Below are 25688 nucleotides of genomic sequence, written 5' to 3'. Positions count from 1 at the left end.
ATGTAGCCATGTGAGGTAGAGTGTATATATACATATAGTTGACTAGTTTTTCACTCTAATAAAGGATCTTCCCAAGGCCAGTTTCTGTCATGGTGTGTCATACTGCCTCAGTGCAATGATGAGCTGAAATTTTTAAAAGGGCCTGGGACCAGCCCTATGTCTTTACTTATAGAAGTTGGCTCAGCCTACTTGGTGGAGTTCATTTCAGACTGATGCACCTTCCTGCACGAGTGAACCTGACTGCTCACTGACAATTTCTCATTGTAAATTCAGTCTGCATGTGGCATCTCTTATTTGTAAATTCTTCTTTGTTGTGAAGGGCTCCGACTTCTTGGCAAATGTCTTTTTTTGAGTTAAGTATTTATCAGTTGAGGGGCATTTACTCAGCTTAATGAGCTGATTTATCCTTATGCTCTATGACGAGGAAGTATCTAGTCCTTGGAAGGCTTGCCAGTGAAGGTGGACAGGGTATGTGATTAACTAATGTTGGGCATCTGTTGACACAATTTCACATCCCCAAGGGTTAATCATTTGATCATTTATTCTACACTTTCCTGTTTAAGCAGAACTCACCAGTTTCTAGATTGATAATGTATTGTCCCTCTAGTATATAAATACCACTTCCAAAGGAAGATTTTTTGTTTTTTTGGCAAACAGTGTTACTTAGTCAGCTGAGTGCCAGAATGACATGGAATTCATCCAGGCACATTAACCAGAGATCCAAACATTTTCCTTACCAGCTTTTTCTTGTAAGGAAGTTGTAAGTATGTGTTGAACGATCATCACAAAGTATAAGCATAGTCTTCAGCTTCTTTCAAAAATGTTTTAGGACTGCATTCAATATTCACGCTCCATGTAACTAACTCCCAAGGTCTTAAAATTTATGCAATATGCATATTAGAGATGTAAAAATAAACTAAGTTGTTGGCGATTTGGGGAACAGCCATATTCCCATTCTAAAACTCCTTCATGTGGGATTTCATGCCAAAAAGCATGACTGACTAGACAGTCTTGGAGATGGAGTTGTCAGCTTTTCCTCATGCTGGAGAAGTTCACTTCAGGGTAGAGGCAGTGCAGCCATTCCAGTATCTAATGAGCACCAAACCTGAACTCAGAGCCTGTGACTATCTAGCGTGAGGTGCTGGACATGAAGCTATTTATCAGGATAATGCAGGCTGTACATTATGCAGGAAAAAACATCAAAGTGGTGTGTGTGTGTGTGTGTGTGTGTGTGTGTGTGTGTGTTATCTGGATTGGTAGAGACATAGAATGGGTGATACTCAAAACGGTGGATTCATAGCAGCTTGAACGATCATCCCGGTGATGGAAGTGATGCAGGAGGCAAAGACTATTATAAATCTATGTCTCACACAGTGAAGTTTCTAGGGTTCTGCTATCAATCCTATGAAGAACACTTGAGGGAAGTGTGAATATTTGGCTTTGAGAAGAGGCAGCTCAGCAAGCTAGGGAGAGATGACTTCATATCTGAAGCACTTTATGGAGAAGGAACATCTTTGTTCTGTTTGACCCCATGATGAGGAAGGATTACTAATGGATGTGTCACAGGAAGAATAATATTAGAAAAATATAGAGTAGCACTTTTTAATGAAGTGACAAGAGTTGAGAGAGGCTTTTGGAAATTCAGTGAATGTTTTATCTCTGCCTCATGCAAACATCAGTGGGCTATCTTCTTGGCGAGGATACTGTAGAGAGGATGTAAACACTGACTGAGTGGGTGAGCAGCTTCAGACCTTTTACTGTCAGAGTTGAAGAAGCTAAGAATTCATTTGCAAATTGTTCCATTCTCCATTGTCTGGTTAGGTGGACACTGATTACAAGCCACTGAAAAAAATGTCTATTTTATGGTACCTTTCCATATGCATTGATGGTCTTTAGCACTTGCCCCCTAAACTCTGTGCTCCCATAGCTAAAGCTTACTGTAAACAAATGATTAAGAAACATAGCAAATATTCCAAGTTACCTTCACATAGGCTACAATCTTCAAGGAAATAGTTGCCAGGTAGAGTGAGTTCATTGCAAAATCCATCAGGTTCCACCAGTCATGGATGTATTCAGTAAATCCACCATCCCACATTTCCTTTATCTCCCCCCAAATGAAACCTGAAAAATGGAGGCAAAAGGTTTATTGCTTCACAGCATCAGACTGTTCAACTTCAGCTTCTTCAGTGTTACTGGTTGGGGCATAGACTTGGATTACTGTGATATTGAATGGTTTGCCTTGGAAACGAACAGAGACCATTCTGTTGTTTTTGAGATTGCATCCAAGTACTGCATTTTGGACTCTTTTGTTGACCATGATGGCTATTCCATTTCTTCTAAGGGATTCCTGCCCAGAGTAGTAGATATAGTGGTCATCTGAATTAAATTCACCCATTCCAGTCCATTTTAGTTTGCTGATTCCTAGAATGTTGACGTTCACTCTTGCCATCTCCTGTTTGATTACTGGCAATTTGCCTTGATTCATGGATCTAACATTCCAGGTTCCTATGCAATATTGCTGTTTACAGCATTGGACCTTGCTTCTATCACCAGTCACATCCACAACTGGGTATTGTTTTTGCTTTGGCTCCATCCCTTCATACTATCTGGAGTTATTTCTCCACTGATCTCCAGTAGCGTGTTGGGCACCTACTGACATGGGGAGTTCCTCTTTCAGTATCCTATCATTTTGCCTTTTCATACTGTTCATGGGGCTCTCAAGGCAAGAATACTGAAGTGGTTTGCCATTCCCTTCTCCAGTGGACCAATACAGTGGAAGTGAGAAATAGATTTAAGGGACTAGATCTGATAGAGTGCCTGATGAACTAAGGGCGGAGGTTCGTGACATTGTACAGGAGACAGGGATCAAGATCATCTCCATGGAAAGAAATGCAAAAAAGCAAAATGGCTGTCTGAGGAGGCCTTACAAATAGCTGTGAAAAGAAGAGAAGTGAAAGCAAAGGAGAAAAGGAAAGATATAAGCATCTGAATGCAGAGTTTCAAAGAATAGCAAGGAGAGATAAGAAAGCTTTTCTGAGAGATCAATGCAAAGATAATAGAGGAAAACAACAGAATGGGAAAGACTAGAGATCTTTTCAAGATAATTAGAGATACCAAGGGAACATTTCATGCAAAGATAGGCTCGATAAAGGACAGAAATTGTATGGACCTAACAGAAGCAGAAGATATTAAGAAGAGGTGGCAAGAATACACAAAAAACTGTACAAAAAAGATCTTCATGACCAAGATAATCACGATGCTGTGATCACTCACCTAGAGCCAGACATCCTGGAATGTGAAGTCAAGTGGGCCTTAGAAAGCATCACTGTGAACAAAGCTAGTGGAGGTGATGGAATTCCAGTTGAGCTATTTCAAATCCTGGAAGATGATGCTGTGAAAGTGCTGCACTCAATATGCCAGCACATTGGGAAAACTCAGCAGTGGCCACAGGATGCACAAAGGTCAGTTTGCATTCTAATCCCAAAGAAAGGCAATGCCAAAGAATGCTCAAACTACTGCACAATTGCACTCATCTCACATGCTAGTAAAGTAATGCTCAAAATTCTCCACGTCAGGCTTTAGCAATATGTGAACCGTGAACTTCCTGATGTTCAAGCTGGTTTTAGAAAAGGCAGGGGAACTAGTGATCAAATTGCCAACATCCACTGGATCATGGAAAAAGCAAGAGAGTTCCAGAAAAACATCTATTTCTGCTTTATTGACTATGCCAAAGCCTTTGACTGTGTGGATCACAATAAACTGTGGAAAATTCTGAAAGAGATGGGAATACCAGACCACCAGACCTGTCTCTTGAGAAACCTATATGCAGGTCAGGAAGCAACAGTTAGCATTGGACATGGAACAACAGACTGGTTCTAAATAGGAAAAGGAGTACGTCAAGGCTGTATATTGTCACCCTGCTTATTTAACTTATATGCAGAGTACATCATGAGAAACACTGGGCTGGAAGAAGTACAAGCTGGAGTCAAGATTGCCAGGAGAAATATCAATAACCTCAGATATGCAGATGATACCACCCTTATGGCAGGAAGCGAAGAGGAGCTAAAAAGCCTCTTGATGAAAGTGAAAGAGGAGAGTGAAAAAGTTGGCTTAAAGCTCAACATTCAGAAAACTAAAATCATGACATCTGGTCCCATCACTTCATGGGAAATAGAGGGGGAAACAGTGAAAATATTGTCAGACTTTATATTTGGGGGCTCCAAAATCACTGCAGATGGTGATTGCAGCCATGAAATTAAAAGATGGTTACTCCTTGGAAGGAAAGTTATGACCAACCTAGATAGCATATTAAAAAGCAGAAACATTACTTTGCCAGCAAAGGTCCGTCTAGTTAAGGCTATGGTTTTTCCAGTAGTCATGTATGGTTGTCAGAGTTGGACTGTGAAGAAAGCTGAGTGCCAAAGAATTGATGTTTTTGAACTGTGGTGTTGGAGAAGCCTCTTGAGAGTCCCTTGAACTATAAGGAGATTCAACCAGTCTATCCAAAAGGAGACCAGTCCTGGGTGTTCTTTGGAAGGAATGATGCTGAAGCTGAAACTTAATACTTTGGCTACCTGATGTGAAGAGTTGACTCATTGGAAAAGACTCTGATGCTGGGAGGGATTGGGGGCAGGAGGAGAAGGGGATGACAGAGGATGAGATGGCTGGATGGCATCACCGACTCGATGGACATGAGTTTGGGTGAACTCCGGGAGTTGGTGATGGACAGGGAGGCCTGGCATGCTGCAATTCATGGGGTCGCAAAGAGTTGGACATGACTGAGTGACTGAACTGAATGAAGTATCACTATTATCCCATATAGTCCTTAGTTTCCACTACATATGTCTGAGAGGGAAAACTTCTCATTGAGTTTTGAGTTGTGCAAGCAGGCCATGGTCCAAAGCACTGGATGTTGGGGTGAAGCTAGGCAATGGGGATCAGAATAATTTAGAATCCTCCTTTCTCTTATCTCCTCTCATTGTGTGTAGGTTTCACGGAATTCTGCCTGATGACATATTAATAGATGTCTCTTTTGCTTTGGTATGTGGAAAGCAGTAAAAGGAGTGACTGTGGTCCAAGGTTGTACGTCTCAGACTTTAAAACAGCGGTCCCCAAACTTTTTGGCAACAGGGACCAGTTTTGTGGAAGACAATTTCTCCACAGTCCAGGATGGTGGTGGGGTGGGGTGAGAGATGGTTTTGGGATGATTCAAGTGCATTACATTTATTTTGTACTTGATTTCTATTATTTATTACATCAGTTCCATCTCAGATCATCAGGCATTAGATCCTATAGGTTGGGGACCCCTGTGTTAAAATACATGTGAATTACATGGGGATTATGTAGATTCTGATTTCACAGACCCTGAGTGAGACTCACAAACCTGTATGTTTAACAAGTTGATGCTGACATTGCTGGTTTGGGGACCTCAGTTTAAGTATCAAGGACCTGGAGGGTGGTGATGCACTGGAGGGTCCAATGCAATGTAATTATGCCTGGAGACTTCTGGTGAAGGCTGCTTTTTTACCATGAATTGTGTAAATTTCCTAGGTTTCCCTCCTGGTTGTGAAATCAGTATCCAAATAGGATGTGGACCTTGGATAAGTATAGGGATCATTTAGCATAGTCATAGGAAAGCAGCAGATTTGGGTGGCATCCCCTCAACCCCAGTAATGGGAAAGAATGCATCAAATAGACTGTTCAGCACTTGCCCTGCCCAGCCTCCCTGAGCCTGTCCTAACACTTGGCTTTCCCTCTAAACCCACTGATAGACAACTTCCTTGTCATTGATGAAGTTAGGTTAGTTGAAACAAGCCCTGGGTACACTGCCAATCTCATGGCAAACCCTGTGACAGCAAGCAACCCAGGCCCGGGGTGGGGGAAGGAACCATGTTTCTGAGATTCCCAACAACTATCCCACTGCACAGAGGGAAGGTGCCTTAGTTCAGGGCCAGTCCAGCTGCCAATTCCAGTAGTTTCTTTAGACAAGACCAGCAGGCAGTCTGGCCATAGCTTCTGGTCCCTGTGACTCACCGAGAACCCAAGGCAGTATCATCCACTCCACGACAGTTGGGGGAGGTCCCTGTACATGGAGGTCTGTCCTGACGATGTGCTGAGAAGCCAGGAGAAGCATGAAGAGGAAGGTCAGATATGATGCTGTGTGGCAGATAAACTTGATGAAGGGTTTCTTGATGAACAGCCCAAGGTTGCTCCTGGGTGAGATGAGATAAGCAATAGACAGCATGGGAAACAGGAACCCAATGGTCATGCACGTCAGAAGCTTGACGACCCAGTGTTTCCGCCGCCATCCAGGGAAGCCGTCGTACCACAGAGTGGCAAGCAACTGTTGGCAATTGGGCTGGGCCACAAACTGGGAAAAGAAGAGAACAAGTCAGGCATCTGGGATGGCTGGAAGGAAGTCTACCTTCATAATTGCTCTCCTAGTTTACAGCCAGCTCATGGCCCACTCCCAGAGAAGGCCTGATTTCCAGGGTCCCACAGGTGGGTCTAACCTCAGAGCCAACTCTACATGTCAAGCTAGGAGACTTAGGGTTGATGATTTGTTTCCTACATTAAGCAAAATCGCTCCTGTCTGTGCTTTGGCATATGTGCCCCCTACTCCCCACTTTCATCATATTAGAGAGGTGCTTCCTCAAACTTGGCTCAGTATCAGAATCATCCAGGGAACATGAAAGAATTCCTGATTCCCAAGTCACACCCCAGACTGACAAAATGAGCCTCCTCTGGGGAGTAGAACCTGGGCAACTGTTCTACAAAGCTCTCCTGGGAATGTACCTGCTTCTTATCAGAGAATCATGGGGATGTTTCATTTCAAGTGATTCACTTTTACTTATTCCCCCAGCTTGCATGAGATCATCAACAAATGTGTACTTTGGGCAAACACAAACTGGCAGTGAATAAGCTCATGCCTGTGGCTATGGTTTGGAATGGAAATGAGTTCCCTTTTTGATGTTTTTTTTTTCTTCCCTCCTTTTAGTTCTGAGCACCTCTTGGCTAGCAAAGAATCATGTTGCTACTTTGCCATTTAACACCTTCTCTAGTCCAGACATGCAAAGAAGGAAAATATATTTGGGGGCCAATATTATAAGATGTACCTAACTCAGCTGGGATTTTACTTAGAGGCAATCTACAACGTGTCAGTGATTAATAGTTAAGAGATCATCAGCATTGCAAGTCACCCTCTGGCTACTACTTCCTAGTAAGCAATTCAACAGGGAGCTCAACTGTCAGCAATCATTTTAAATATTGCCTCTATCTGATTGCTGCAACTTCCCATGGGAAAGGTTAAATGGAGCTGTACCATATAGTTTTCTGGTACAAAGGAAATAAAATTCTTCCATCATTTATCTGACACTCAAGGTAAACTAGCCCAGTTTTATTGTTAGTATATCTGTGAAGGTCTCTAGCTTCCCACCAAAACCATTCTCTACTTCCTTAAGCAGAGGGTGGACTACATTTCCCAGGCTCCCTTGCAGTGAGGCGTGGACACATGACCAAGTTCTCAGTAATGGAATGTGAGGAGAAATGATGAGTGGCATCGCAAGGCCTGACCTGTGGAAGTCCCCTATGTTCTCTCCCCTTCTTGCTGACTGGGATCTGGTAACTCAGGGTGGTCCAGGGGCTTCTGTTAGCCTTTGTCCTTCGATGACCACATGGAGGAGATCTTGCTGACCAAGAATATCTATCTTGGACAGTTAAATGACTGAGATAACTATATTGTTTTTGAGCCATTCTCCATTTTTGGGTCTAGCCCACCCTAAAGCAGTTTACTATTGCAAAATGACAAAAAATAAACTCTAAAGTCTTTTTATCATGAGGTCTTATTTTATCAAAAGATGTTCACGATCCCCCTTATCCTCACATCTCCTTTTCACACAATCACACACAAAATGACAAATCCTATACAGTCCCTTTCTACTCTTCGTGGCATTATAGCCTATGCCAAAGCCTGGGATGAAAAGGTCCTAGAAAAAAGGTACAAAAAAAAAATAGAAGGGTAAAACAAAATATTTGAGTACAATGGGAAAACCACTGGGAGTACACAGTCTGGTGAGGGAGACAGATATACAAAAAGATAGTTATGAAACAGTACAGTAATGACATATAAATGGATGGAAAACAAGGCATAATGGGAATACAGAGGAAGTGCAAATCTGCTCAGCAAAGGCTTCCTGGAAGAGGCAATACCAGAACAGAGCATTAAAGGATGTGTAGAAGCTGGCTGCGTGTAGGGGAGGAGAGGGGAAGGGAGTAAACAACTAAAGAGGAGGGGATAATATGACTGAAAGCATAGAGGTGAAAATGAGCATGACTGGTACAGGGAGCTCTAGCAGTCTGGGGAAGCTGATGCTTAACTGCAAGGCTCTGGATGGCAAGAGATGAGGCTGGAGAGGTAGGCAAGGATTACAGAAGATCAAAATGATAGTCTTCAGCCATTATAAATAGTATGACTTATTTTAAGAGCAATGGGAAGCCATGAATGATAGGGGTGTGTGTGTGTGTGTGTGTGTGTGTGTGTGTGTGTGTGCGCGTAGAGCAGTAGAGTAGTTTAAACTATAGACACTTGAGCTAGATTGCATTGGTTTTCTCTGTTCTTAAAAGTCTTCACCTAAAGAATGGGGTTAATAACGACACCAGCAATAGAGGATTCATGTGAGGATTAAGATCAGTTACCACACAGGAAACACTTAGAACTATGTCTAGCACATAGTAAGGGCTCATTAAATCTTGGCTGCATATATCATTATGCATGTGCCAGAATCAAGTTTAGACATTAGAAAGATCTTTCTGGTTATTGAGTAGAAAATGGCCCGGGGGCAGAGGGTAGGCAAAATTAGGGGTAGGAAAATTGGAAAAATAAAACCAAATATTCAACAGTAGAGAAATACATTCAAATGAATACCAGTCAGTCGGTAAAAATAAGGTAAAAGTTGTTATATGTCAATATGCAGAAATAAAGAAGGGTATAAACATAAACCTAGGGAAAAAAGCAATGGGAAAGCCTGTTTATTAAATTGTTGTAATAGTTTTGCTCTGGTAAAATAAAATTGAAGGAGATTTTCACTTAAGGTAAAAAATATTCATCTGTATAATTTGTTTTATTGTATTTATTTAATAATTATAATGCCCAGTGTATGTCATGCCTTTTGGTAACTACCTGTGGTGATGCAAAGATGAATTAGATGTGTTCTTCATTCTCAAAGAGCTTGGAGATGAATGATATTTTTACTACAAATGACTTACCAACAAATGAAATATAATGAATCAAAATAAGATTATGTCACCCTCCTCTACTTACAATTTCCTCACTGTCAATATTGCCCCCAAATACTGTTCTTAGAGATTACTATACAATTTGATATTTCCACAGTATCAATCAATAAATCTTATTTATACCTCCAAAAGAAAAAACAAACTAGGGGCAGGAAGACAAGTTAGAAAGCTGTTGTTGTACAACATCTTGTACAAAACGATCATGACTCAGACTAAGTTAATGGCAGTAGGAATGAAGAGATGTGCTCAGGTTCAAAGTATAGTGAAGAGGTGGAATTGACAGGATGTGGTGATGGATGAGATGTGAAATAATATATAGGCCGCTAAGGCTGCTGCTAAGTTACTTCAGTTGTGTCTGACTCTGTGTGACACCATAGACGGCAGCCCACCAGGCTCCCCCGTCCCTGAGATTCTCCAGGCAAGAACACTGGAGTGGGTTGCCATTTCCTTCTCCAATGCATGAAAGTGAAAAGTGAAAGTGAAGTCGCTCAGTCTTGTCTGACTCTTTGTGACCCCATGGACTGCAGCCCACCAGGCTCCTCTGTCCATGGGATTTTCCAGGCAAGAGTACTGGAGTGGGGTGCCATCGCCTTCTCCGATAATATATAGGGCGAGAGGGCAAAAGGGAGAGAGGCTTCTTTTGTGGGTGTATTGGTAGGCAGTAGTGCCATTAACTTAGAGTGGGAACACTGAAGCTGGAACAAGTTTATGTATACATTTTTATACCTGCTGAGTTAGATTTGTCTGTGGGACATCTAGATGGAGATATCCAGACTGAAGTACTGATGTTACACAAGGGTCAGCAAACTTTTTCTGTAAAGGGCCAGACAGTAAGTGTTTGGAACTTTGCAGACCACATCATCCCTTTTGCAAAGACTCAACTCAGCTGGTTCAGCACAAGCCCAGTAATAGATAATATGTAAATGAATAGGTTTAGCTGTGTGGCAGTAAAACTATATTCACAAAACAGGCAGCAATTTGTAGTTTGCTCTTCTATAGTACTGCCCCCTGCTGCTGCCATACCAGACATTTGGACCACTTCTCCATAGTCTTTATGATCTCCTAGGACTTCTTTCTCTTGTACATCCCCAAGAACTCTGACCCAATAAATAGCTCTTTCCTAAAGCAAAAATTTGTTGTTGTTTTTTAATCGCTAAGTCATGTCTGACTCTTTTGGGACCTCATGAACTGTAGCCCGCCAGGTTCCTCTATCCGTGGGATTTCATATTGGAGCTGGTTTGCATTTCCTTCTGCAGAGGATATTCTGGATCCAGGGACTGAACCCGCATCTCTTGCATTGTCAAACGTTGTCAGGCAGATTCTTTACCACTGTGCTATCTGGAAAGGCTTCAGCAGTAAAGAATCCGCCTGCAATGCAGGAGACACCGGAGATATGGGTTCGATCCTTGGGGTCCAGAAGATCCCCTGGAGAAGGGAACGGCAACCCACTCCAGTATTCTTGCCTGGGAAATCCCATGGACAGAGGAGCCTGGCAGGGCTAGAGTCCATAGAGTCACAAAGAGTTGGACATGACTGAAGTGACTGAGCAGGAGCAAAGCAAGAATACAGATGTGAAGCTTCTTTAAAAAGTGAATATAACTGTCCACTTCACGTGGACATAACTGTCTACTTCATATGGACATTATGACAGGCTTCAACAGTACATGAACCATGAACTTCCAGATGTTCAAGCTGGATTTAGAGAAAGCAGAGGAACCAGAGATCAAACTGCCAACATCCGTTGGATCATAGAAAAAGCAAGAAAGTTCCAGAAAATATCTACTTCTACTTTATTGACTACACCAAAGCCTTTGACTGTGTGGATCACAACAAACTTTGGAAAATTCTTAAAGATGTGGGAATACCAGAACACCTTATCTGCCTCCTGAGAAATCTGTATACAGGTCAAGAAGCAACAGTTAGAACTGGACATGGAACAACAGACTGGTTCCAAATTGGGAAAGGAGTATGTAAAGGCTGTATATTGTCACCCTGCTTATTTAACTTATATGCAGAATATATCATGTGACATGTCGGACTGGATGAAGCACAAGCTGGAATCAAGATTGCAGGGAGAAATATCAATAACATCAGATATGCAGATTACATCACCCTTATGGCAGAAAGTGAAGAACTAAAGAGCCTCTTATGAAAGTGAAAGAGGAGAGTGAAAAAGTTGGCTTAAAACTCAACATACAAAAAACTAAGATCATGGCATCTGGTCCCTGGCATCTGGTCTTCATGGCAAATAGACAGGGAAACAATGAAAACAGTAACAGACTTTATTTGGGGGGGCTCCAAAATCACTGCAGATGCTGACTGCAGCCATGAATGCTTGCTCCTTGGAAGAAAAGCTATGACCAACCTAGACAGCATATTAAAAAAGCAGAGATGTTACTTTGCCGATAAAGGGCCGTCTAATCAAAGCTATGGTTTTTCCAGTAGTCATGTATGGATGTGAGAGTTGGACCATAAAGAAAGCTGAGTGCCGAAGAATTGATGCTTTTGAACAGTGGTGTTGGAGAAGACTAGTGAGAGTCCCTTGGACTACAGTCAATCCCAGCCAAACTAGTCAATCCCAAAGGAAATCAGTCCTGAATATTCACTGGAAGGACTGATGCTGAAATTGAAACTCCAATACTTTGGCCACCTGATGCAAAGAACTGACTCATTGGAAAAGACCCTGATGCTGGGAAAGATTGAAGCCAGGAGGAGAAGGGGATGACAGAGGAAGAGATGGTTGGATGGCATCACTGACTTGATGGACATGAGTTTGAGCAAGCTCTGGGAGTTGGTGATGGACAGGGAGGCCTGTTGTGCTGCAGTCCATGGGGTTGCAAAGGTTTGGACATGACTGAGCTACTGAACTGCCCGATGACTGTCCAATCTTTATTTTCAATGCCTCTGCTCTGATTTTCACTTTGGCTGAAGATGATAATTTTAAAGTTGGACAGGTTTTTATTTTCTATTTTTGTATCTGACAAGAGTAGTATAGGGTGGTGTGGACTCTGGCAGAACAAACTGCAATTAGAATGTTATAAAACAAACTTGTCTTAAGCCACCATGTAGTATCTAATCCAAACAGGTCTATGAGTTTTGAAAGCAAAATTCTAATTCCTGCTTGTATACTGAAGTTCCAGTTTGACAGGTTATTTAATAAATCTCTAGTTGATTTTGAGAATGCCTGAGAAAGAGAGACTGCAATAAAAACCACAGTGTGTATGTATTTTATGCTTGAGTACACTGAAGGCCAAAATGTACAGAGCCTAGAGCAGTAATTTTTAGTTTTGATGAAGTCCATTTTATATTTTCTTGTTGCTTGTGCTGTTGCAACCATATCTAAGAAAGCATCACTCAGTCCAAGACCACAAAGATTTACTTTCACGGGTCTGTCTCTGAATTTGATCACTTTAGCTTTTATACTTAGTTCTTTGATCCATTTCAAATTAAGTTTTACATATTGTGGGAGGAAAGGGTTCAACTTCATTTATTTGCATAAGGATATTCACTTTTCTTGAGGCAGCAGATAGATGGGCCCTAGGATGAGCTGCTGGAGTCTGTCCCCTCTGGACAGATACTCCAAGACAAAGAAAAAGACCAGGAGCAGAGAGGAGCTGAGTCCTGCCCAGATAAGAGATAAAGAGACCATATATTTCCCAGTCTTGGGGTCAGAGAGAACTTCCCGACTACATATGCATAGAAAGGCTCCTCAGGGGGTCAAAAAGGGAGGGAGCTGCACCCCACAGTAATGTCAAGTGAAATCAACCTACCCATAGGCCTCTTCACTAAAATCCATCTTGGCTAAGAGATGACATGCACACAGAGGAGGACCCTGAGATAAATAAACTGTGGACTCAGACCCAGGCAATGAAAGATGATTGGCCAAAAGAAATCCCCATATAAGCGATTCCAACTACCCCTAGAGTGCAACTCTCTGAGCCTGTCCACGTGTCTATCTGCACACACTCTTTCTCCTAATATACACTTGTTTCACAACTTTCCATCTCTTTGTGGAAATTCATTTCTACACAGCTGACAGGCCAAAGCTTTGTCCCTGTGGTCTAGTGTCTAGCATTTAGCACTCTCACTGCCTCACACACCTCTAGCCAGGCAATCAAAACCCTATTTCAAACTACTACAGGCCAAGGCCACCCGAGATCAACCCCATTTTTTGAAAAGACTACTATTTTCCCATTAAATAATTTTGATACCCTTATTGAAAATCAACTAATCATAAATATAAGGATTTGTTTTAGATTCTTAATTCTATTCCATTTATTGATGTTTATCCTTATGCCAGTACCCCATTGTCTTGATAACAGTAGCTTGGTAGTAAGTTTTGAAATTGAGAAGCCCGAGTCTTCTAAATTCATTGTTCTTTTTCAAAATTGTTTTGACTACATTGCCTCTCCATTGTATTTCACATGAATTTTATGATCTTCTTGTCAATTTACACACAAAAAAGGAACCTGGGTTTTTAATAGGGATTGCCTTGAACCTATAGAACAATTTGGGAAGCTTTGCCATCATAACAATATTAAGTTTTCCAATTCATGAGCTTTTAATGTCTTTCCATTTGTTCAGTTCTTCTTTAGCTTCTTTCAACAGTATGTCAGTGAAAACAAACATGGCCGGCCATACCAGTAAACAGAAGATGTTATAGCCATTAAACCACTACAGCCACCCCTGATGGTGAGCCCTGAGGGAATTCAGGATGGAGACAAAAGGACTCTGCTGGCTGCCAGTCCCTCAGCCACTACAGTTTCCTCCAACTGTGTACCCTGATGGTGATTCAAGATGGAAAAGAGCTGGATACTGGTCTCAGGTAGCTGAGGTGCATATCAAAAGAATGATTTCAGTGAGCCCAGATTCTTGCATCTTCCCATAATTTAGAAAAGTGCTCAATTCTTTAACTTGACATATCTGGTTTTCTTTAATTAACAGTAATCTTTTGAAGTTCTGACTACTTTGTTTTCATCCCAAAAGCTCCTATATATCCTGGTTCCTCCCTTATCTCTTCAGAGCAGTTTCACAGAGCTATCTGAGAGGCTGTGGCCCAGGCTTAAGTCCTCAGAAAATCTGCCAAATAAAACATAATCTCAACTTTTAGGTTGTGTAGGTTTTTTTTTTTTTCAGTTAACAAGTCTTTTATAGTTTTTGCTGTACAACTCTTACACTTCTTTTGCTAAACTCATTCTTTAGTATTTTATTCTTTTTGATGCTATTATAAATGGAATTTTCCCCCTTAATTTCATTTTTGGGTTGTTCATTGCAGGTGTGTAGAAACAATTGCTTTTGTGTATTGATCTTGTATACTGCAAACTTGCTGAACATATTTATTAGCCCTAAGAGCTTTTTTGTTGATTCCTTATGATTTTCTACATTCAAGAACATGGCGTCAGAGAATAAAGATGGTTTACTTCTTCCTTCACAAACTAAATGCTTTTTATTTATTTTTATTACCTAATTGGTATGGCTAGAAACTCCAGTACAGTGATGAATACAAATGGTGAGAGTGGACATCCTTGTCTTGTTCCTGATTTTAGGGGGAAAGTTTTCAGTCAGTTTTCATTAAGTGTGGTATTGTTCAGTCACTAAGTCATGTCCGACTCTGCGACCCCATGGGCTGTAGGATGCCAGGCTCCTCTGTCCTCCACTATCTCCTGGAGTTTGCTCAAATTCATGTCCATTGAGTGGATGATGGTGTAGTATTAGCTATAAGTTTTTCCATACATGGCCTTCAACAGATTGAGGAAGTTCTACTACAGTGTTCTGAGTTTTTTTAAATGATAATAGGGTTTTGGATTTTGTTAAGTACTTTTCTGTGTCAATTCAGGTGGTCATGTTTTTTTTCCCCTTCCTTCTAATACTGTAGTGTATTATATTGATTGATTGTTATGTTGACCCACTCTTGCATTCCAGTTATAATGGTGTATAATCCTTTTTTTTTTAATTGCTGGAATCAGATTGCTTTTTGTTAAGCCTATTGTTTGCCTCAACTGTTAGCCATTACCTCAGGCAGCCATGCTATTAAATAATTGCCGCTTATTTTTTTTTTTTTTTTCAAAAAGTGCCCCTAGGGAAAGGTCTGTTGGTCTTGAGTCAGATGACACAAAGATAAACCCCGTAAATGGAGCTTTTCTAGAGACTTGCCAGATGGGTCATATAATGCCAATTCTCTGGGAATGGATCTTTTTGAAGACCTCGAAACTAGTCCTTTTCCTGTCCATTGGCTGCCAAACTGCTCCTTTTCACAGTTACTAGAATTTCAAGACTTTTGGTTTTCAAGGTTACTGTGGAGCTGGGTAGATAGGAAGAGGGCAAGCTAAACTATCACAAAACTTGCTGTTCTTACTGAGATTCAGCTGTTTTTCTTGAATAAATGCTCCTCTGTTGCAAGCCTTTGGTTAAATTCAAGAGTGGTAAAGAAGTTGAATTTGAAAAGTTTTCCAATGTCTTGTTGCTTTTTGAGAGTGGATTTTCAGAAGTCCCTAACACCACCATTCTACAAGTACCTTTCCTCTCGAATTTTTAAATTTTCATGGAAAGTGATGTAGTATTTGTGTGTGAGTTAGTCCAAATGATAGAGTCTTTTTCTAATTCCCTCCTTAGGGGGCTTTAAAGAAACAAGGTTTAGCAGTATAGTAACTTCTTAAAAGTCAGAAGACTGGGTGTTGCTCAATGCCTGGGAGCATGTCTTAGTCTCCATTGTGTTAACAATATTTTGTTAAGTGCCAGGTACAAGGTAAACACTGAATAAATACTTGTTGAATGAGTGATTTAGAATCTTGGTAGAACACTCTCTTTCCAAAGTCTTCTTTCCTTAGTGTATGTAGGGGGTGAAATCTGGTAGGTAAGTCAAATCTCTTAGGAGTTGCAACTAGGAGCTATTCTTAACATAGTCAGATTAGCTACCATATAATGAGTTTTTTTCTGGGCTTCCCAGGTTGCTCAGTGGTAAATAATCTGCCTGCCAAGCAGGAGATGTGGCTTTGATCCCTGGGCAGGGAAGATCCCCTGAAGTGGGCATGGCAACCCACTCCACTATTCTTGGCTGGAGAATCCCATGGACAGAGGAACCTGGTGGGTTACAGTCCATAGGGACACAAAGAGTTGGACTTGACTGAGTGACTACACTACCACCACCACCATCACAATGAGCTCTTATAGTATGCCAGACACTATACCAGATTTTCACATGGATCATTTTGCAGCAACCCTAAAGGCTGATTATCAGTATCATACTCACTTTAAGATGATGAGACTAAGCCCAAGCTCACATTTCTGCTAATAGTAGAGCCAGGACTGGAGCCCTAGCTTGGCTGACCATAGACTAATAACTGTACTCTGTCAATCTCTGGATGGTATGATTTGAGACCTGCAGAAAACTGAATTTTCCAGTATCTTCTCTATTGGCCTTGCCACAGTGATTGAAATCCCAATATCATTTATTACTTTGGGTTGAGGCCTTGAAGTTATATTCATGTTTGTAGGAAGTGGTAATATGGAAAACAACTAACTACCCTTAACAGTTTAAAGTGAGTACTTCATATTAGTCAGTTATCTAGCTCTTAATATAAGGGACCTACCTGCCAGCAAAGACTAGAAATGATGGGGTGCTCCCTGAGTCTGGGCTCCTAAGTGGCATCTATGAGAGGCAGAAAGAGTCACACATAAATAAGGACATGGGGGAGACAGTGAAGGTCTTAGTTTCCTGTTTTAACCCCAGGACAAATTGTACTATACCCACATTTTCAACCTGTCTAAATCTTTTCTTCTTAAATCTTCTAGGGACTTCACTGCAGTTGTTTTTTTTTTTTTCCTTCTGAGATGCTTCATTTCTCCAATGCTCCCAGGCAAGGGCTCTTTGCCTCTCCAAAGAATAATCCTTGAGAGCAATATTGTCAGATTCTGCTGGAAAGATCTCATCTCTCTCCCAGACAACTAGCAAAACTGCTTTGATTTCACCTCAGCAGATGAAAACTGACTTCATTCATTCAGTGAGAATTATCTCCCTAGTTCCTCACCAGTCTATTATCAGTGACTTTTATTCCTACAGCAGTCAAAACCATGTGACTTTAATGCCTGGTTCCCAAGCTGAACCCAAGGCAGAGCAGAATATGACTTGCTCATAGCCAAGGGGATGCAAGGTCCACATGATTCAGTTCAGGCATTTCAACAAGTAGCTCTGTACCCCTGCTGTGCCTGGTTCTTCGTGGTGCATGTGGGGAGAGGGTCCCCACAAGAGACAGTGACAGTGATTCTGCCTGCAGGACCTCGTTGAGAGGGCAGTCAAAGTCACATGAGACACGTAATGGTGCAATAAGGTTTGTTTAGATGCCTGCACAAGTACTACAGACGGTAAAAGTGGCAGGTTCCCAGATGGCTGGCTCTCAACAGACCAGTGAAGGTTACTCCCCTCCAGATCCAGAGAACATTTTGCCAAGTAAGGACATGAAAATACAAAAAAAAAAAACAACTATGCCTTTTTGATCTCCCATTACCATCATTTTATAAAATTAAAGGTCAGCATGAAGTCTAGTCATTCAAATTGGGTCCAATTAGTGTTAGGAAAAGCTCACTACTTTGTAATGAGGCACCACAACCTAGGAAGTCAAGGCATTCAGAGATGGGACGAATCAGCAGGCACTTAGATTCATAAGGGAAGACTGCAGAGAATAATTAAATCATGATTAAAAGGACTAAACCTCACCTCCTTTTGGAAGCCTTCCCTGATTGCCTCAGTCAGAGGTGATAACTCCTTCCTGAGCTCAAACCACCTTGCTTCCTCCTTGTGGTATGTCTTGAAACCCACCTCATGTTACACTTATACCACTTACATGTAGAACCCTTGACTCAGCCTATAAAGGGGAGGAACAATTGGGTATGTGTGTGTTGTGTAACATTTCACATCTCAGGGGCTTTACAGGCATTTACTCTTATTTGTTAAGGTGAGAAAATTTCCTCTTTGCCACCCTGCTAAACTTCAGACCTAAATGTTTGACTGCCCAGTGGGCATTTCAAATGCATAACCCAAACAGAACTCTTTCCCCCAGAAGTATTCCCAAACATACCCACACACACACCTGCTCACGTACGTTTCTCTTTTCATTTCATATTCTGTGTGCTTTCAAGGCATTTTTCTAGTAGTAGTCATAACAGTCACAGATTAGATGTATACAGAACTTCCTATGTTTTGGATACTTTGTAAAAGCATTTTCTATGTTTTGAGTAAATCCAGGAGGTTGATACCATATTTACACCCATTTTACAGGTTAGAAAACTGAGACTCAGAGAGGTTAAATAGCAATAACACAAATTAATATCTCAGTGTCTGCTGTGTGTCAAAAACTGTAGTTAGTCTTTATTTAAAAGTAAAGAGCTAGGGACAGACTTCCCTGGTTATTGATTAAATCCCCATTCTGCAGAGGTAATGGAAAATGAGGGAAAGTCCCCTAGTAAGAGCAGAGGCTGTGAGGTGTGTGTTGAGGGGAACAGATGGGCTCTTGAGAAGTAAGCCAGGCTATGAGGCAGAGGAAAAAAAAGCTAGTAGCACTGAGCTTTTAGTGGCTCCATTAGGAACAGGCAGTGGTTGGACTATAAAAGTCTTTCTTAACTCCCACCATCTAGACTGTTCCCTGCCATGGAGGCTGTCAGTAAGAAAAAATTAGATCAGGATCAAACAAGTCAGTACCATGTGGAGTTCCCTGATTGGTTATTTGCAGATGATTTTAAATTGTTGAGTGTGTACAAAAATGCAATAGGTGAGACTAGAAGGAAGGTCACCTTGACATATGCTTCACATTCAGAGGTTCAGAAGGCGGTACAGGCCTATCGTTCTCTTAAGTAATTGTCAGTGAGTTATCTTTGTGTTTCCTCAAGGAGATCAGCTGACTTCAAGCTAGGAGACTGACAACTGCAAACACTTCTTCTTTAGTTTATTTGGAGGAAAAGAAATCTGAAGGGTGAGAATGAGCAGCTGCCCCCACCCTCAACCCAGGGGAGAAGGTGAGGCTTGGGAAGAAAAATCCTGGCTGTGGCAGGATCTGAGATGAAAATGCCTTTCTTGGTAGTTTGAAAAAGTCTACTGACCTTTGAGAACCTTCTTCTGCTCCCCCAGCGAATGGCTGCAATTGGAATAGGCCAAACTTTCATAGCCTCAGATGTCAGTTCTTCAGAAAATAGTCTAGTTGTGTATGAAAGTGTATTTAAAAAGCCAGCAGAAATGATCTGAGACAGAACAAGTTTTGTTGGTTTGTTTTGTAGTTGCCAATCAAGCTGGGCTCTGTTGAGGAGAAAAATGCTCACAAAGGAAACTGGTGGCAATGGAAGCTTTCCCAAAGAGGGAGAAACGCTCAGAACCCCTTCCTTCCCTCACCATGGCAGGAGCTTGCTGAGTTGTGCTTTCATTAAACACTTCTGCTTTTTACCACTGCAGCAGAAATTTGAGACGAAGAAACAGGTTTTGGCAAGAAGTTTAGGCCCAGATTATGGTGGGAAATAGCACCTACATTTTACATGTAGTCTTTGTCTAACACAATTTGCTATTTATTTGCTCAGATCACTAACCCTTGGTGAATTTTTTTTTTTTTTCTGACAAAAGATGTATGTTTACCCAAGGATTACTGAGCCATTTGGGACTCAGCTGGCTGGTTCCTGTTCCGGAGCTGGGCTACCAACAGTGATGGCAACACAGGAGCAGACACAAAATAAGTCAGCTGGCAGTCATACCTCTAATTTCAAACTATCGCTCAGCTTCACGGCTTTGAACTAAATGGAGAAAAGTGAACTAGATGCTGAAAACTCTGTTTTAGAACATGTATTTTAAAAATGTATCATTTTCCATTTGCAAGTATACCCAGTAGTCAGAATTTGCTAAATGGGATTCCCTGGCAGATGTTATAATTCTCCTATGTTGGAGTTAATGGACTCTGAAAACATCTGCTGCTGCTGCTGCTAAGTCACGTCAGTCGTGTCTGACTCTGTGCGACCCCATAGACGGCAGCCCACCAGGCTCTTCCGTCCCTGGGATTCTCCAGGCAAGAACGCTGGAGTGGGTTGCCATTGCCTTCTCCGGAAAACATCTAGTGCTGTGGAATTAAATCCAATGCAATGGCTTGTTCTAGCCATGAGATGGCAGCAGAGGGTGATGGGTGCTCACTTCCTACCTGAAAGTTCTAGAAGGGGAGCCTGCATTGGGTAAAGGCTCACCTGGAAGGGAGCAGGTGACCTAGCATGTCAGGGCAATTGACAAATGGAGCCTGGAAATCCACAAAAACCAAAAAAGTCAGACAGTACTGTATAGCACAGGGAAGTCTACTCAATAATCTCTAAAAAAGAGTGAATATATGTATACATACAGCTGATCCACTTTGCTGTACCACAGAAAGTGACATAACAATGTAAATCAACTATTTGTTGTTGTTGTTTAGTTGCTAAGCCGTGTCTCTTTGCAACCCCGTGGTCTGTAGCCCCCCAGGCTCCACTGTCCATGGGATTTCCTAGGCAAGAATACTGAAATGGGTTGCCATTTCTTTTTCCAAGGGATCTTCCTGACCCAGGAATCGAACCTGCACCTCCTGCCTTGGCAGGCAGATTTTTTTAAACCGCTGAGCCACCAGGAAAGCCTGTAAATCAACTATGTGCCTTGCCATGCTAAGTTGCTTCAGTCGTGTCCAACTCTGTGCAACCCTATGAACTGTAGCCCACCAGGCTCCTCAGTCCATGGGATTTTCCAGGCAAGAATACTGGAGTGGGTTGACATGCCCTTCTCCAGGGGATCTTTCCAACCCAGGGATTGAATCCGTGTCTCTTAAGTCTCTTGCATTGGCAGGTGGGTTCTTTACCACTAGTGCCACCTGGGAAGCCCAGAAAAATCAACTATACTCCAGTAAAAAAAAAAAAAAAAAGTCAAATAGGATGTGGTTAGGTCAGCTGGAAGTGATCCTACTGGTTTAAATCAAGAGGGTGGGACGAAAAGCCTCAAGGAATAAAAATATCAGCAGAGCTGCACTAAACCATTATGACAATTAGATGAGGCAGTGTTCAACATTAGCTATTTTCAACATTATGGCTATTGCTATGATTATGAGATGGAGAACTGTGACTTCTTGGATGGACAGTCTTGAAGTGACTGTGTATGGGACCTGGCACAGTCTTTGGCTAGACAGTTGGCACACATTAGCACTGTTTCCATGATCAACTCCTCTGAATATTCTGACAGTGTGTTCTGACATACCAGTTACTGACTTGGAATTCTGAAAAGGAGACTGATGGCAGCAGTAGCAGGATGAAGGATGGGGAGGTGGGGAGAAATAGTGCATTGGAGAAATACATCCAGTTGGAGTCAGTACAGTCCTCATTGTATAGTCAGAGCCTATAAATAGCTGTAACAAATTCTAGAATGAAAACTGTATTATTATGCAAGACACATTTTAGAGGATGAGCGACAACTTGGTAGATAAAGGAGAGAATTTTTTTCATTGAGAAAGATTGGCAAGTCAGGATTGCAAGGATGACTTTTGCAGAGCTGGCTGACAAGCTACAGTATCTCAGGGGGTTCTTTACAGCCAAGACAGAAGATTCCATGAGTGTGTCTTTGGCTCAAAGAAAAAAAAAAAACTTTATCTGAGTGGCTTTCACTGCGTGATTATTCAGGAGCACGGTCTCTGTCTCCATGTCTCTCTCTCTTGCTTATGGGCAAAGAAAACATGAACCCACAGTGCTCTGATGGCTTTTAAGAAGTCACTTTCCAGACTTTCCTGGTGGTCCAGTGGCTAACACAGTGCTCCCAATGCAGGGGGCGTGGGTTAGAGCTCTGGTCAGGGAACTAGATCCCACATGTAGCAACTAAGACCCAGTACAGTCAAATAAGGAAATAAAATAAATATTAAAAACAACTGGCATGAGACATGTTATTGCTGCCAGAGAAAGAGAAATAACTTAGTTTTCTTATTTAAAAAAGTCACTTTCCTCCTGCTTCCAGGCAGGACCAGTCCAAAACCAATCAGACCAGCAACATTTACTGAGCACTTACTCTGTGCCATCCCCTGTGTCAGGTACTTGGACAGACATGAGTTCAGCAGCCAGAACCTCATTCCTGAAGGAAACACTCCACAGATAATGACTCATATTCCTGTCCTCTCTTGAAACCAAGAGACTCTCTTACTAATGACTAAAACAGGAATGTAGACTCAAAAAAGAACAAGGTTTGTGTAACTGAAAGGAGAACAGAATTAGCTGGCATCCTGAGGGAGTAATTGTTGCTGCAGAGTATCAAGACTATTGGACCTTGGTGGTTTGATTTTAAAGAGAGCAATGCCTTTCCTAATCTATTTCCTTCTAGGGGCCAGCCTTGTTGTGGGCTTTAAATAATGACTTACTGTTGAGTTACTTGACTATGTGTTACATTCACCTGTTTATTCCTTTAATCCTTAATCCTCATGATGACTGTATGCTGCTGCTGCTAAATCACGTCAGTCGTGTCTGACTCTGTGCGACCCCATAGACAGCAGCCCACCAGGCTCTGCCGTCCCTGGGATTCTCCAGGCAAGAACACTGGAGTGGGTTGCCATTTCCTTCTCCAATGCATGAAAGTGAAAAGTGAAAGTGAATTCTCTCAGTTGTGTCCGACTCTTAGCGACCCCATGGACTGCAGCCTACTAGGCCCCTCCCTCCATGGGATTTTCCAGGCAAGAGTACTGGAGTGGGTCGCCAGTGCCTTCTCCGGATGACTGTATGAGGGATGTACTATTACTATGTTAAGGATGAAGAATCTAAGACACACAGAGAGGCTATTTTCAACATTATGACTATTGCTATTATTATGAGATGGAGAACTGACCTCTTGGATGGACAGTCTTGAAGTGACTCTGTATGTGACCTGACACAGTCTTTGGCTAGACAGTTGGCACACATCAGCACTGCTTCCATGATCAACTCCTCTGAATGTTCTGAGACTAACTTGTCTTTAGTCTCTTGAACCCAGGTCTCTGACCCCAGGGGTCATCAAACTACAACCTGGGAGCCAAATGCAGCCTAGTTCCTGTTTGCATAAATTATATTTTATTGCAATATAGCCACACTCATTTTTTACATTTGCAGAGTTAAATACTTGCATCAGAGACCTATGACCTATGATGCCTAAAAGATTTGCTATCTGGTCCTTTACAAAAAAAGCTTGTTGACCTACAGCTCTAACAATCATATGATACAGTTTCTGGTATGTAGACTTTGGAGTCAGAGCTCAGGTCAAACTCTGGCTTGGCCATTTATTCACAGTGTGCCCTTGAACAAGTCCTTTTAATTCTCAGTTTCCTTGTCTGTAAATGCAAATGAAAATATTGCCTGTCTCCTAGGACTGTTGGAGGATTAAATGAGATACTTCACATGAAAAGTCCTTAGCACAGTGTCTAGATGCCTTGCACATAGTCAACTCTTAAAAAAGTGATAGCTGGGTTATTTGGAGTATTGATGGCCACTGACAGATAAAAGTTAGCTCTGTGCCTGGCACATAGTTAGTGTTCACTTAAATACCAAATAGTCATAGTGCCTTTTTCTTGCTTATTTTCAAAGGCTTTAGAGTGCTGGAGAAAAGACAGACGTTTAGAGCTGGAGGAACAGGTGCAGGGATCAGCAGGGCTGTGAACACAGTGCTTTTTGCCTAGAGGGGAACTGATAGCAGAGGATTTACTCTAGAACAAGTTGTTTAATGCTTTAAGCCTAAATAAGCCTGAACCATATTATATGACAAATATGAGGGATGTGTGTGTGTGTGTGTGTGTGTGTGTGTGTAAGAGAGAGAGAGAGAGAGAGAGTGAGACAGAGAAAGAGAAAACAAATCTCAATGCTGTGACTTTTTTCCTTCTGTCTTCAAAATCCCTCTCCCTCTGTTACACCTGAATGAACTATAATTCTGTTCTTTGAAATTTTGATGTTTTCTTTTTTTTTTTACTTTAAAAATCAACTTTATAGAGGTAAAATTTACAATAAGGAGGCAACTATTTTAACTGTACAGATCCATGAGTGTAGTTTGATGAGTTTGTTTTCATGGCCTAAATTGTTTTGTCATGCCCCCCCCTTTTTTTTTGAAGTCTTCTTAAAGATTCCAGTGTCTGCTGACCCTCTCATTCTCCAAGTTCCCATAGCAGTTATAGACAAAAAATGATTATGCTATCTTCCTTTTTTCAATTGTGCTTGTTGGTCTCCCTGATTAGACTCTAAACTCCTGTAGGGCAGAGACATTGGCTTACATCTCCCTGGTTGAAAAGTTTGGTGTTACTGCTATTAAACAGTGAAGGAACATATATTTGTTCATGGTGTGTGTGTGTGTGTGTGTATGTGTGTGTATGTGTGTGTGTATGTGTGTGTATGTGTGTGTGTATGTGTGTGTGTGTGTGTGTGTGTGTGTGCGCGCGCGCGCGCGCGCATGGATGCATGCACCTGATTAGGAAGGTCCCTAATAGAGAAAGCAGAATGAATTTCAGAAGCAAGGTCTTTGGGAGATAAATGAAACAGGTGAATGTTGCAACATCCCCTTAAAGTGACAGAAAAACTAGAAAAATGAATGTGGCCAAAACAAAACAAAACAAACAGAAACAAAAAAAGAAAGTCAGGAACCTAACTGGGGGAGCCTTCTTCTGTGGGTTGGCTACATCTCTGACTTACCTAGGTGGATGAGGAGGTTACCTACAATGTGATAGAAATGCCTATATTAGAGAGGTAAACTGACGGGTTATGGCACTGCTTTTCTTTCTTTCTTTCTTTTTTTTTTTGTATAGTCATCTTTTTCTAATGCCCTTGTGAAGGTTAACTTCTCACTCCCAAGGTGAGTTCCTTCACCTTTGTGAGTTCCTTTACCACTTATAAGTGTCAGAGAGGATTCAGAGGACCGTTAAGTTTTACTGAGAGAGGGAGGGATGAGCTCTCTTTCCCCTCTGGGGAAAACATTAGGCTTTTTCTTCATCTGGCAGTTTGCACTTCTCACAATCTAAATTTGGTTCCCGCCGCCACCACCATTATTCAAATGGGATATATGTTTCCTGACACTGATATACACATCAGTCAAGCAAATTCTTTTTCTCACCAGTTTGGAAAGCCTGTGCCTCTTGCATCGGGGGTCATTTGAAAGTCGGGCCACAGGCAAGTTAAGACTTAGCCTAAGGGAGCAAGGGTATTCCCTCTCAGACTATCTTAGTTTCTGCACAATGTAACTTCAAGTTGGTTCTATTTCAGATTAATATCAAGGCCATGACTAATCTATACTACCTGAAATTCCCTGGCTATACTTACTTACTTTAACTGTGGTTGTCATATACTTCTCTGAAAAAAAAAAAAAAAAAAAAAGAGAAGATGCAAAATGTAATCGACAGATTCAAAATTCCTGGCTTCTCAAG

General features: G+C 41.6%; 1 protein-coding gene across 1 annotated transcript in view; it reads right to left on the bottom strand.

The window, feature by feature from the left end:
* Positions 1-25688, bottom strand: part of TRPC5 (transient receptor potential cation channel subfamily C member 5) — a 344513-nt gene that overhangs the window by 53471 nt on the left and 265354 nt on the right. The window contains exons 4-5 of the mRNA XM_070290886.1: positions 6034-6370; positions 1982-2121 (exon numbers count right to left, since the gene is read on the bottom strand). Of these exons, the coding sequence (XP_070146987.1) occupies positions 1982-2121; positions 6034-6370 (477 nt within the window). The remainder of the gene's footprint in view (positions 1-1981; positions 2122-6033; positions 6371-25688) is intronic.

Source organism: Ovis canadensis, chromosome X (genome assembly GCF_042477335.2).
Source record: "Ovis canadensis isolate MfBH-ARS-UI-01 breed Bighorn chromosome X, ARS-UI_OviCan_v2, whole genome shotgun sequence".
NCBI classification, from domain to species: domain Eukaryota; kingdom Metazoa; phylum Chordata; class Mammalia; order Artiodactyla; family Bovidae; genus Ovis; species Ovis canadensis.
Note: the sequence above shows the minus strand (reverse complement) of the source record. Positions and strands in the feature narration are given on the sequence as shown.